General features: G+C 30.3%; 2 protein-coding genes across 2 annotated transcripts; one reads left to right on the plus strand and one right to left on the minus strand.

Moving 5' to 3' along the window:
• Positions 1–3458, minus strand: LOC124918374 (putative disease resistance protein RGA4). The gene is made up of 2 exons (XM_047458550.1): positions 195–3458; positions 1–51 (listed from the first exon to the last, which is right to left on the minus strand). Exon 1 carries the CDS (start codon positions 3408–3410, stop codon positions 204–206), a length of 3207 nt encoding a protein of 1068 aa, XP_047314506.1. The 5' UTR covers positions 3411–3458; the 3' UTR covers positions 1–51; positions 195–203.
• A 7529-nt stretch (positions 3459–10987) lies between these two features.
• On the plus strand, positions 10988–14465 carry LOC124918375 (F-box protein CPR1-like). Its single transcript, XM_047458551.1, has 5 exons — positions 10988–12138; positions 12226–12256; positions 12552–12623; positions 14156–14214; positions 14282–14465. Exons 1-5 carry the CDS (start codon positions 10988–10990, stop codon positions 14463–14465), a joined length of 1497 nt encoding a protein of 498 aa, XP_047314507.1.
• The last annotated feature ends 627 nt before the right edge of the window (positions 14466–15092 follow it).

The raw sequence follows: 15092 nt of genomic DNA on the forward strand, positions 1-15092 counted from the left end.
AAACTTACGCGGTTTGAGGTTTGGCTGTACCGACAATAACTTGCCCATTTTCTACAAGCAGAAGATTAGAACATATATGTTATATGATTAGCCATAAGTTTAAAGGATATATAATGCAAACCAGATAGTAATAAATATTTGGTTAAAAATAAATGATAGAAAGAAAGAGAGCTCTGCAATGGAAGAATATGTACCAATTTTGCTTATGAGGACACTATGCTCTGCTCTGTTCTTTGTCTTCCTTTATGCAATAGAATATCTACATGGAACATCATAGGATCAAGTCTTGCTCGAAGGGAACGTAAGAGTTCCATAACATCGTCCGCTTCTTTTGAGGACACCAACTTAGGACAATCCTTGATAAACAATCTCTGTAGTGAATTATTAATATTGAGGTTTCCAAATTCCTCAACTGATATCATCAACTCCGGACAAAAATGAATATCCAAATCATTGAGAGAGTTCATGAGGTTGATGACAGCTCTTGTTCTTTCTGTTTGTTGTCCTTGAAGAAGATGATGCTTTTGTTGGTTCTGGAAAGCACTAATCTTTAATGTCTCTTGCATTATCATTCCCTCATCCAACAAACGCCTTAACTTCTTGCAGCCCCAGATAGACAGTGATTGAAGAGATTGGAAAGTTGAGCGTATCTCATCATCAAACATTAATGCCTTACCAGACCGAAATAAAACACATCTTTCTTCCATATGCTGAATAGAGAGATGAGTGAGAGCACTAAGATTTGAGATGCTATATAACAACTCATCCGAACAATCACCCCAAACAATTACATGTTTGAGGGCTTTGAGATGCGGTGGCAAGGCCCCTAGCTTTGGGCAATAAGATATCTGCAGTGTGCATAGATTAGGGAATGTTCCAGGACTATGAATAGTAGGAGACACCAATTCTCTCAAATTCTTCATGTTACTAATAGTAAGTACCTTTAAGAAAGGGAATGACAGTACTACTTCAATTCCATTCATGTCATGGCTAGTAGCAATATTATTCACATTGTCCAAGCCCTTAAGTACAAGGCGTGTTAGAGAAAGAGATGGCTTTCTCACCCATTTAGGGATATTCACACCTTTGTAACCATACATTCTCAATATCTTTAGCCTTGTAGTTGAAATCTCTAGAGCTTCGCCTATTTTCTCATGTCTAGTACTCTTGCTCTGATTATCACCAGCTTCATCATCAGATGTCCATTCCAACTTCAACGAATTGATACTCGACTTTGTAGCCATACTTATCCCTCTTGCAATAGATGCATCCCTAACTCTTCCAAGATTCTTAATTGTCAAAGATCCGCCGATATCCAATTCTTTTATTTCATCTAGTTGACAATCTCTTTCCTCATTGCCTATCACAAACAAGCTTAACCTATTGAGATATTTCAATTGCCCCATCCCTCTAGGCATATATTTTAATCCATTACAACCCTCCAAATAGAGATGTCTCAGGTTAATAAGGTCCATCGTATTTCTAGGCAAACTTTCAAGCTTAAAACAGTTATTGAGTTTCAGAGTCTGTAAGTTCAGGAGATCACAAATACTATTAGGCAATGAGGTCATCTGACTATAGGAAATGTCTAGGTATCTAAGATGTTTTAGACATCCCACATGACTCAAATCTTCATATTGCACATGACGTCTTACTTCAAGGACACGTAAAGACGAGAGTTCCTTCAAGACACTCCAAATATCCTTTGTGACATTACAATAACTGCTTTTGAACATTATTGATTGCAACCCTCGAATTTTCTTAAGAGAACAAATTGATGTTTTGTCTAACTTATGAACCATTATTGTTACATGATGAATTTCTTGTCCTAGCTCATCACTTGAGCTATTTGCATCTATTGTATAAGATTCATCTCTCATAATAGATTGCGCAAGATCGTGCATAAGATCATGGATCTTACAAGTTGTATAAACTGTATCATACCAATCTTTGTTATCATTTTCATCTTGAAAAAATGATCTCCAACACAACTCCTTCCAAATTGTATTCCCAACATCTTCCATTTCTTGGTTTTTAACTTTAGGAATTAAACCATGGGCCATCCACAATTGGATTAATGTCTCCTTTTCAATTTTAGTATCTTTGGGAAATATAGCACAAAACACGAAACATCTTCTCAAATAATAAGGGAGGTCATAGTAACTCAACCTTAGAATAGGAAAGAGATTAGATTCTTCATTTTGGGATATCTCCCATATCTCGCTATCTCTTACTCTGCACCATTCCTTTTCGTCACCCTTGAACCCCAATTGACTTCCCAATGTCTTGGCTGCTAAGGGAACACCCTTACATTTTTTAGCTATTTCTTTACCAATATTAATGAAGTTCGGAGGTTTTGGTTTTCCATGCTCAAATGCACGTTCTTCAAATAATAACCAACAATCATCTTCAGATAGTGATGATAATTCAAAATGTGGAATGCTTTGGTTTTTCATTATTTTTGCCACATTTCCTTTACGTGTCGTGGTAAGGACAAATGCACCGTTTGATCCACAATCTAATATAGATCTCAATTGATTCCATGCATCTGCGTTTTCATTCCAAACATCATCCAATACAATCAAATATCTTTTCCCTCTCAATTTATCTTGAATCATTTTCTGCAATATCTCCAAGGAAGTTTCATTATTTGCTCCTACGATGGCTTTGATGATCAACTTAATATCAAATTCATCAGAAACACAAACCCAGATTTTGGGATGAAAATGCTTAGAAACCTGGTCATCGTTGAAGACCATTTGGGAAAGTGTTGTTTTACCTAGACCCCCAATTCCAACAATTGGCAGAACAGATAGTTCTGTAGCAACACTAACACTAGATGTATTATTGAGTAGAATATCAATAATCTGTTTCTTCTCCTTATCTCTCCCATATACTTTACTAGAACTAGGAAGAGACATGGTTTCACGCCAATTACTAGCAAACTTGTCTATTTTGGTGTCATGAATAGATTCACGCAAATGTAACTTTTGGCGCTCGGAAGAAATTTGGTCTAACTTCTCTTGAACATCCTTAATTTTGTGACCAATTTTGAGACGCGTCTTAGTATTGTTAAAAGGATGGGTGATAAAGTTGGTTACCTTGATCCGGGTTGAAGAGGAGGCATTACGCCTTTTGACTTGAAGACGAAGATCTTCAAAGCTGCACTCATCCATGATGTCCCGAACTTCATACAATACATCTTTAAGTTTTCGCAACCAATCTTCCGTTTGTTCGTCCTTCTCCCGCACGGTCTTTCGCTCAGCATCATTGAGTACGGCATTAATTGCAGATAGAGTGCTCGATAGCTTTTGAACCTCCTTCTTAAAACTCCAAAACAAAGAGAATTCATCATTAATCAGAGGTGCCAAATTTGAAACCAAACCACTGATTAGAGCTGCATCAACCATGGTGATTTCTCTCTCAATCAATCAGATAAATAAACTTCTCACAAATGTTATTTTGGTACTCACGTATATCTGTGTCTACTGAAGAACATAAATTGAAAAAAATCACATACAAATTTGACTACACTTTCTGTGTGGTGCCTACTAAGACTTATCACATACAAAATGGACCACACTTTCCGTGTGGACCCTCATAGCCTGCAATCTGCATGACCCATAACACATTTTTTTTTTGAAATTTAAGAAGTAATGATTGACAGATCTTAATTAAGTGAACTAAGTTACAAGTTAATATTAATGCCTTATAATTTTATTTCAAAACAAATATCAACTATTTACTGCTTAAACTCTTTAGGGACGAAACTAAGATTGTTTAAGGTAGTACTGACATGTAAGATGTCTAATTCTATTTAATAACTATTTTTATTGTGTTAATTAATAACTACTAAATTTATATTCTATTGGACATATTATAATTATCTTCATATATAGAAAAGATTTTAATACTATTTTACACCCTTTTTTTTTTTTTTTGTTATATTAAGAATTAAGGAGGCACCTCTTTGTTGACCCTTTCAAATTTAATTAGGTATACCATGTCTATCAATACGACATCATCATTTTCACCGTACAGTTATGTTTAGGACCATTTGTCCACTAAACTTGTGTAACAGTCTGAGATAACTTATTTTTCGTAAAAAATAAAAACTTTTCGCAATCATATATTCACTTCCTCTTTTATTAATTGTTTCATAGTGTCTAAGGAAATAAGAAATTGTAGCTTAAAATAACAATATCATGAAAAATCGTTGTGACTTGTTAATAATATTTAAGGGTTTTAGCAATGTAAATTTGTGTAGATATTAATTGTTACGCTTTAACACCTAACTATGAGTTTCTCTTCATCATCTTTGATTTCTATTTGACTCTAACTTTTTTTGTGCAGATTTTTTTTTTTTTTGTAATAATGTAATAAAATACTTATTTATGAGTTTTCTTCAATTCATTGCAATCACAATGTGAACAAGAGGACTCTCATAATAAGAAATGGCAGTGTATAAAACATTTGAAATCCGAGAATAATTCAATAAAAGGGATAACAATGATATGAATAAGAGCTTGGTGTGGGCAGGGCCGACTCTGGTAAAGAATTGTATAGGCCCTCCACCATTATAGGGACCTTATTTTTTAATATTTAATAGTATTATATTATTAATTTTCTTTTTTATTCTCCTTTAATATTAAATATATATTATACAATATATATAACTTTTTTATCTCATTTTCATCTCTTATTTCCGTATTATAATATATTAACCATTTATATCTCATTTTACATTATTAATTTTTTTTATTGTATTTTTACTATTTTAAGAGCCCAAAAATCAAAATTACATTGGGTCCCAAATTCTCAGAATCGGCCTTGGTGTGGGTCATGTCTCCTATCTTCGGCCATTTATATCATGTTGCAAGGGCCATTACTAAAATTTGGATGGCCATCCCCAATTACTTTATTTTAATATTTTTTGAGCTCGAATTGGAGTATAACACAACTCGGACTTGACTCGTTTTCCTAGGTGGTCCCTTTAGCTTCATTTCCACACGAAAATTGTATCAAGTGAATCTTCTCAAATTAATTTATTTGTGTGGTTTAAAAAAATTGAATATATAAATTAAATCAAAAGAGATATTGTCCAAAAACAATTACAAGGATATTTATGTATGATCTAAAGTTGAAATTTTCCTAACCCAAACAACTGAGAGTATCTATCTTTATATTTTGTGCTCATATTTTTCACGACTATAATAAACCATATTATTCTATCCAAAAAAAACAAAAATATGCTCTAGTTAATTTATAATTAATATGAAAAAAGAGGGTCAGAAGTTTACCATGAAAGTATTCATTTATATTTAATTTTTCTTTTCTCTCTTTCTTTGAATGATCATCAATAAAAGTCACGAAATATAAGGCATCACCAAGTGTCTTTGTTTTCATATGACCACACATCAGAATATACTAAATCAAGTATACTTGATTTTCGCGAGTGAGAAACATTCTTGAAGGCAATTCTTGTCTGCTTCTCTATTAAACAATTAGTACACTTCTTCAAAGAACCATTCTTCACTTCATAGAGGAGACTTTTCTTAGCCAATATCATCAAGTATTTTTCGCTCATATGACTAAGTGTGTTTGCCAAAGCTCAATGTTTTCTTCATCATCAATTGTATTGAATGAAGAATTAACAATCGTTTCCTGCATCATATACAATGATGAACATTTTTCTCCCTTTGCCAATATCAATGAGCCTTTAAATTTCCATTTTCCGTCACAAAAGTATTGCAAAAGCCTTCATCATTGAGCTTCCCAGTGGAGATCAAATTCAATGTGCTTCACATTCTTCAGAGCCAATGTATTGTCATTTTGAAGCTTTAGGCACCCATTTCCAAAACCAATAACTTTGGCAATGTCATCGTAACCCATTCTAACCCTTCCACAATCACTAGAAGTGTAGGATGTGAAGAAATTCCTCCGCAATGTGGCATGTATTGAAGCACTCACCCAACTAGTCTTTTGGAAAATGAGATTAACATCATAATCATACAAACTAAAGAAATCATTGGTGATCACACTTACTTTCTCATGTTTGTCATTGTAATCGATTTTCCTTTCTTTATCTTTTGTATTTATGTTCTCTCTTAGGAACGTTCGGTAAAATTTCTTGATATGCCCATTTTTGCCACAATAACACTCGGTATTAATATTGTTATCAGATCTACTTTTTGCTTATACTTTTCTCATTCGGGCCTCTACTCTTAGTCCTAAATTTCTTTGAGTAAGTAGGACATTAAAATGCCAAGAAGAACCTTGGGATTTTATTCTCATCTCTTCATTGAGGACGCTACTCTTCACCACCTTCATAGTACAAATACTATTTGCGACTGAGTTAGATAATGACGTTTTGAACGTCTCTCATGAGTCCGATAATATACCAAGTAGTCATAACCTTTTCACTTCATCATCAAACTTGATACTCATTCCAGCTATCTAATTAATAATCCCTTGAAATGTATTCAAGTGATCGGACATGGTGTTTCCATCTTGGTACTTCAAGCCCATAATTAGTTTAAGTAGAAACAGTTTGTTGTTACTAGTCTTCCGAGCATATAATTTAAACTTTCTTCTTAGACTCTTCGCGTGTATATCTTCACTAACATGGTTGAGAACATTATCATCCACCCATTTCATAATGTAGCCACACACTTGACGATGAATCAAAGTTCATTGCTCATCAGTTTTGTCTTTTGTCTTTCATTAGCAAACACATGTAAATAATAATTTTTTACGTAAAGAATATCTTCCATCTTGCATTTCCACACATTATAGTTAGATCCATTAAGAATAATCATTCTACTTGTATTACTCTTCATTATTATAAATATCACAAGGATTACAACATGCTATAATATCACTTGTAGATAATAAGAATCTAATACGGAAAATATTTCCTTTTGTTTTAGTGCTATATTTATAACTTATCAATCTTTATTCATCAAACAAACAACAAAAGAAAGAGATGCAATATTTAGCGTGAAAAGTCTTCAACAAGATTAAAATTACGGGACTCTTATACCGTTTAAATCATCTACTATAATATCATTTATAATGAGTAATACAGAGTTCTTACAAAATAATGTTTACAATCTAAAAGATTATCTAAATCTTTAAAAGTATCTAGAAAGAGAAGAAAATAGCTGAACAAAAAAACGTTTTTCTTCTTGATGCATGTATTCGTCTTACCTCTCTGTCTTGTTTCTTGTTTTCATCAAACTTGTGTGTCTTGACTAGAAATCATTGCTATGTATTATATGGTATAGAATACTATATATAATAATGAGTAATGATAGGGGGAGCGAAAGATTTGCAGCGAATGTGTAGCGAATCTATATGGAAGGCTGACTAGACATGATGACTCAACATTTCAAATTTTATTTACCCCTCTCTCCGGGTCATTAATAATTTCTCTCTCTTCTTTTTATTAATCATTTATTTTTTATCTCTTCTTTAATCTTTATTAATAATTTATTTTTATAGTTAATTTGTAAATATGTATTTATATATTTTATTATTTAACTTATTTATTTATAAAATTTAAAATAATAATAGAGACAGTAATAAATTAAATAATAAAATAATAAAATATATATTTTCAAATATATATTATATTTGATAAATATATATTTAAAAGAATAAAAAATTAAATATAAAAATTCTTAATTTTTTAATTAATTATTTCTCTCCTCTATTAATATATATATACATATATATGTTAATAATTTATTTATTAGCTTTTAAAATGAGTTATAATGAAAATTAAAGATTTGTCAAGATGAACTAACTCAAATCAAATATACTAATATTCAAATTAAATATAATTCAAACTATGATATATTAATATTCAATTGTAAATAATTTTTTTATAAGAGTTAACCCATAATATAAATAATATAAGAAGAGAATATATAACATTTTGAGTTAATTAATTAAGTTTATAATATAATTTATAAGAAAAAAAAATATAAAAAAAAATTAAAGAGAGAAAAAAAAGGAAAAACAACTATTAAAGAGTTTAAGTAAAAATATATATATAATTTTAAAAATTATATATTTATATATTTAATTTATTTATTTTCCATATTATAATTCGTTTTAAAAATAAATAAATATATAAATTATATATAGGGAGAGGAGATAAATAATTAATTTAAAAAAATTAAGAATATTTATATTTAATTTTTTATTATCTTAATTTATCAAATATAATATATATATTTTTATTTAGTTTGTTATTGTCCCTATTATTATTATTTTAAATTTTTTATAAATGAATAAGTTAAATAATAAAATATATAAATATATATTTACAAATTAACTATAAAAATAAATTATTAATAAGGATTGAAAAAGAGGATAAAAAAATAAATTATTAATAAAGAGAAGAGAGATAAATTTATTAATGACCCGGATAGAGGTAAATAAAATTTGAAATGTTGAGTCATCATGTCAGTTAGCTTCCACATAAGTTTGCTGCACGCTGCAAATTTTTCGCTCCCCCTATCATTACTCTATAATAATATAGAATATATCATACATTATTATAATATATAATATATCATTATAATATGTAATAATATATTATATATAATATATATTATAAGCCCAATGGTTGGACACCCAACATAGCAGGGCCTGGCTGGACACCCAACATAGTAGGGCCCACTTAGGGTAAGGAAACATATGTAGTTATATAGGACTCCACTTTTATAGGACCCCACTTTTTAATATCTAATAATATTATATTATTAATTTTATTTTTTTCTTTATTTTTCTCTTTCAATATTAAATATATATTTATAATTTTTTTCTTTTTTTTATAGGGCTCAAAATTTAAATTTGCATTGGTCCCAAATTTTCCATGTGTCCACTCTCTATGGTTGATTTGTCTACCAATTTTGTATACTTCTTTCTTAGCCTATCGTATGATAATTGATTTACACTTTCTCGTTGAATATCAAAACCATACTTTTGTTTATGCATTTACCTTGAAAGTTTGTCTATGTCGATGTTCCAGCCCAATGCGAAGAATCTTCAAGAAGAAGAGAAAATGAATCGATGAGTAGACTAGATAGATATATGTTGTAAATAAAAAATGGTCTTTGTTCTAATCTCAAGATTTTGGGTTTTGCAGGAATAATTTCCTATCAAAGAGGTTCAAGTTGATTTATAATTCTTACAAGATAGATTAATGAACAAATATATGTTTTTTCAGTAGGTAACAAATCATCTTTTTTTTTTCTTTTTGAATGTTTATTCGCTTGCAATTCTAGAATATGGTTGATACTGATATTTTTTTGTTGGGTTAGACAATTTGAATTAAGATAAAGACAGGTTTGAATCTGAATTCAAGATTTGTGTTTTTTTTTTGTGATTGAATGGATGAAGAAATGGATCAAATGTTGAATGGATTTGACAATGAATCTATAAGATCCTTGCATACTAAAAATAGTATTTTCAATTTTCTCCATTTGGGTTTTAAATTGGAATATTTAAGGTTAACTCTTCCTTTAGATTATCCTCAAATTTCCACCTTTTATTTTCTAGACTATTATTAATAAAAGTAAAGTTTTTTTCATTTGCAAGTAAAAAATAACTAACTTTATTATTTTTTTTATTATCTATATATTTTATACTATTTTACTTCTATTCTCATTTTTACTAAAGTTTATTATATAATTTTTATTGTTATGAGATAATGACATAATATAATTAAATAAAAAGATCCGAAAAGAGTAAAAAATTACAAGAGTTCAGGATTCAGGTAGAACCAGTTTTGAAAAAAAATGAATGAACCAATAAAATGAAAATAAAAAAAAACAACCAAAATGACAACAAAAATGAATGACACAAACAACGAAGTTTAGAGTGCCTCTTCATTTTCAACACTCCAAACTAAAGAATCCTCACAATTATTAAAGTGACGGGAAGACAGAGTATTGAGGATTCTCGTACCTTATGGATTTTCCATAAGAAAGTTATTTCATTCCGTTTTTGATTTATTGTATAGTAGTCAATTGAAATTTCGCCACTGAATATCCGAAAAGCATGAATGAATATGAGAGAGAATACACTATTATTAATGTGATTTGTATAGTGACAAAGAGTATCAATGTGATTAAAAATTCTAAGGTATCATTAATTTTACTTTCTTGATTTGAATCTAGAACAATAAATAATGAAGTGACCGAGCTAGCTAGGGATACTATTTGTCTATACTTCATTTATTGAATTATAAGGAGTTTGTCTAATAGTATTGCATCATCTTTGGATCATTTATTGAATTCTTTGTCTAATAGTATCACATCATCGACATCATCCAAGGTTGTTTATCTGTCTTTTTCATGTATATATTTAATTTAATCAACTCTAAGGAGTTTTCATATTAATATTTAAGTACAAATTTGTGTGAAGTAAAATATTGTATATTTTATATTTTAAATATTTTAAAATAATAAAATATGTTATCTGAAAAAAGTTTTAATAAAAACAAAATTAAAAATAAATTTGACCAAATTAAAATTAAATATTTTTAAATTAATATTTGGTTACTAACACAATCATAATATTCTGAAAAGGGTTAATTAAAGTGAAGAGTGAAATTATTATTATTTTTATTTATTAAAAAAAGATAAATTAAAAATTAAATAATGGATAAAAAATATTTTTTTGATAAATTTTTAGATCAAGTTACATATTTTTTTTATCAAACTTAATTGATTTTAATTTTTAACAACAAAAAAAAATTCTTATAACAAATAATCATTTTTTCAAATAAATTATTTATTATGTCAAAATCAAAAACTCAAAGTCAAAACATTTTCTTTTCTCCTGCAAAACCCTACTCCCAGCTTCTGCGGAAAGCCAAGGTAGTTGAAACCCTATTCGTAAGCCTGTTTGGTGAGAAGTGTTAATTCTTCTAATCTGATTTCATTTTCTTCTTGCATTGTACAGTCTGCAGAAGATGTCGCCGTTTCCGGATGAGATTATAGCAAACATTCTTTCTCGATTGCCTGTTAAGTGTATCCTCCGTTCAAGGTGTGTATCTAAACCTTGGCTTGCCCTAATCAGTACTTCCTATTTCGTTAAATTGCATCTGAACCGATCAGTCCAAACCAAGAGCAACCTCGACCTCCTCCTGTGGGACGGCGATACCTATAGGGTGGACTTTGATTCCTTAGACAACGACGTTATTCAACCTGTAGATGTTGATAACCATCCGTTGAGGTGTTATAAGAATTACGAGACCCTTTGGGGCTCCTGTGATGGCTTGCTCTGCATGTCGAATCCCATTGGAGATGTCATTTTATGGAATCCTTCAACTAGGAAGTCTATAAAATTGCCTTACACACCAACTGAAATTGCCAGTGAGAAGAAAGTCTTTGGAAATACTCGACGAGAGCGAGTTTATCAACTTGGTTACGATAACATAAATGGCGATTACAAGGTGGTGAGACTTGTGGTACTTTATGGGAGCGATTTTCAAGATTTTGAGGTTAAGGTTTATAGTTTAAAATCAAATTCCTGGCATAAGTCAGAGAATTGTCTTCACTGTCCGGACTTTAACAGAACTGGAAATTCAATAGCCGGGGGAGCTGTGCACTGGATCTCAGATGTGATGTTGGATTCAAAAAAAGAAAGCTCAATTGTTGCCTTTGATATTAGGACTGAGAAATATAGAGTAATTCCACCACCAGAGTTTTGTGGTATTGATTCTGGTTTATATTTGGATAATTTAGAAGGATGTCTTTCGTTAAGTTATCAATACCAATCAACGAGTGTAGATGTATTTTTGTTGAAGGAATATGGCGGGAAAAGTGAATATTGGTCAAAATTTGTTACAATATCACCAACAATTCAATTTGCTTCCGTTTACGCTGTGAAACCTATTGCCTATTCAAAAAGTGGTAAGAAAGTACTCTTAGACCTTAATTTTAAGATACTTGTTTGGTATAATTTAGAGCATGATTCATTTGAGGAAATTTGGGTTGATGGTATGAATAAATTCCTTGATGTTCTCACTTGCGTGGAAAGTCTCGTCTCCGTCGATGTTGCAGCAGCTGTAACCAATTCCAATGCTAAGAAGAATCTTCATAAAAAAGAGGAAAATAACATGTGAGTAGACTAGATACATATATGTTAAGTTTGATTTAGAAGTTGGAGATGGGTTTCTCTAAATTGTCTAGATTTTTGTTTTTGCAGGAACAATTTTTTATCAAAGGGGTTCAAGTTGGTGCTCTAATTCCTACAAGGTATCTAGATTAAATATCAAATATGTGCACTTTTCTATGTATACTATTTGCTAATTTGATAATGTGTTATTTGGAAACGCCTTTTATATCATATTTATTGCGTGGATCTCCAAATTTGCGTACTATACAAGTCACTTAATTCCCTTTAATATGTATATTCACTCGCGATTTTAGAATATGATTGATACTGAGATCATTTTCAGGGTTAGACAACATGCACCAAGATTAGAATAGGGTTTGAGTCTGAATTCAAGATTTGTGTTTTTTTTGTGACAGAAAAGACGGGGAGGTGGTGGAGTGATGCAGAGAATTGATGAAGAGTTTCAGATCATAATGGTAGAAGCTAAAGTAAATGACTGCTTAATGATGTTTTGGATTCAATGGTGCATTGCAATTGCATACTAAAAATAATGGGAATTTTGAATTAGAATAAGTTTTGAATGACAGTGAGAAAGACCATTTCAAGATCTATAACTCATCTTAGATTGGAAACTATTATATTTTATGGTACATTTTCATTTTGACATTGCAATCTCAAATCTTTCTCCATTTCTGAAATATTATTAGCTGTTGTAGCCATAAATTAGGGATTTCTTAACTGATTGTCTCCTTAAAAGGCACTAAACCAGATGGTGAGTTTTTTTTTTACTTTTCTATTTGCTAAAAAGGAATATAATCAAAGAGGCATTTCGCCATTAGTTTGAAAACATTTTTTGGTTTTGGATGAGAAATTATGTTCTTTTTTCAAATTTGATCTTATATAGAAAACATGAAAATTGTTTTCAGATTTCCATTTAGTCTGTCTTTAAATCATAATATTGAAAGTAAATGTTTTTCTTTTACATTAGCTATATATATTTTTAATAGAGTAAAATTATGTATATTTGGGGTGACCGTAATGCAAAGTTTTTTCATACTAGTACAATTTAATAAGCGACTTGTCAATCAAATGTGCATAATTTGAAATTTAGAAGTTTATTGGATTACAAGTGAAGATGCAATTTTCTATTCATTTCAATATTTGTAGTATTTTGTATTGATGTCAATACATTATTCAACTATTCTTAATAAAATAAAACCAGTGATCACAATATGCATATATCAAGATATTCTTAGTGGACTATTAATTTAATGAACATTAACATTATTATTATCCATATTTTTTAGATTGTAACAAGTTGATAATTATTATGATCTAGTTTTGATTGAAGGAACATAGGAGTGCCATAATATGACATGTTTTTTTTACAAGCACACAAATTTAACACATTTATTAAATTATTGAAATTATAATTTAAAGAATGTTAAATTTCTAATTATTCAATTAATATTTTGTCGCAATTAATATTTTGTACCTGACATTTTTTTGGTTTTATATTTGGATAATTTATTAAGACATACACAGTAATTCCACAGATAGAGTACTTGGTCCTCATTTATGTTTATATTTGAATAATTTAGGTGGATGCCTTTCGATAAGTTGTCATTACGACGACTCTTTGTGGATGTATTTTTGCTGAAGGAATATGGTGGTGAAAATGAATATGGGTCGAAATTGATTACAATATTAACGGACAAATCATTTTGTATCTATGTGAAATGTGAAACCTATTTCTTATTCAAAATGTAGCCAGAAAGTACTATTGAACATTGATTTTCAGTGAGATTTGGTATAATTTAGAACAACAGTCATTTGAGAAAATTAGGGTTCATGGTATGAATGATTTAACTGAAGTACACATTTACCTTGAAAGTCTCGTCTCAGTCGTGTTCCTATTACTAAGAATCATCAAGAAGAAGAGAAAGTGAATATGTGAGTAAACTAGATAAATTTGATTTAAAAATACAAAAATGTTTTCTCTTTAATGTCCAGATTTTAGGTTTTGCAGGAACAATTACTTATAAAAGAGGTTCAAGTTGGTGCTATAATTCCCATAAGGTATCTAGATTTCGCTGGCAATTCTAGAAAATGATTGATATTGAGAACTTTTTGCGGGTTGGATCAGACAGCATGAAGCAAGATATGAAGAGGGGTTGAGTCTGAATTCAAGATTTGTGTTTTTTCTGTCACAGAAAAGGGGTGGAGGTGGTGGACTGCTGCAGAAAGTTGATGAAGAGACAGATCAAATGTTAGAGGCTTTTGGATTCATGGTGTATTGCTATTGCATAATGAAAATAATGGAATTTTGAATTTGAATCAATTTTGAATGGCAGTGAAAAAATCCATTTCAAGATCTATAATTTATCTTAGTTTAGAGATTAATATATCTTATGGATTCACATTGCAATCTCAATTGTTTTTTTCTGTATCTGAAGTATTATTAGTTGTTTCTTGCTGCTGAAGTTAGGGGTGTCTAAACTAAATGAAAATGATGTTTATTTTTATATTTTCTATCCCACTAGAATCAAGAGCCAATTTTGGCATTAGTTTGGCTATGCCTATTTGAAAACATTTTCTATTTCTGGATGAGAATTTGGATTCCGAAGTTGATACACTCGTAGTAAATCAAGCTTGTGATGTTTCTGATTTCTCTCAATATAAAGTTGTCCATGGAGTTTTTGTTTGAACTTGTTATGGAACTCTAAGGTGCCTACTAATATTTCGTTTTTTGGTTGGAGTTCTATTCATGGAGGTATTTTAACAGATGACAAAATTAAGTGTAAGGGTTTATTATGGCAAGTCAATGTTGATGTCTTAAGGCGGTGGAGACAGTTTTGCACCTCCTCTTGCATTGTGAGTCCGTAGTTGGGGGTTTGGAGCCTTCTTTGAATTTGACTAGGGTTCAACTAATGGTTGTTGGAAAATTTGAGTGGAGG

The sequence above is a fragment of the Impatiens glandulifera genome, unplaced genomic scaffold (genome assembly GCF_907164915.1).
Source record: "Impatiens glandulifera unplaced genomic scaffold, dImpGla2.1, whole genome shotgun sequence".
In the NCBI taxonomy this organism is placed as follows: Eukaryota; Viridiplantae; Streptophyta; class Magnoliopsida; order Ericales; family Balsaminaceae; genus Impatiens; species Impatiens glandulifera.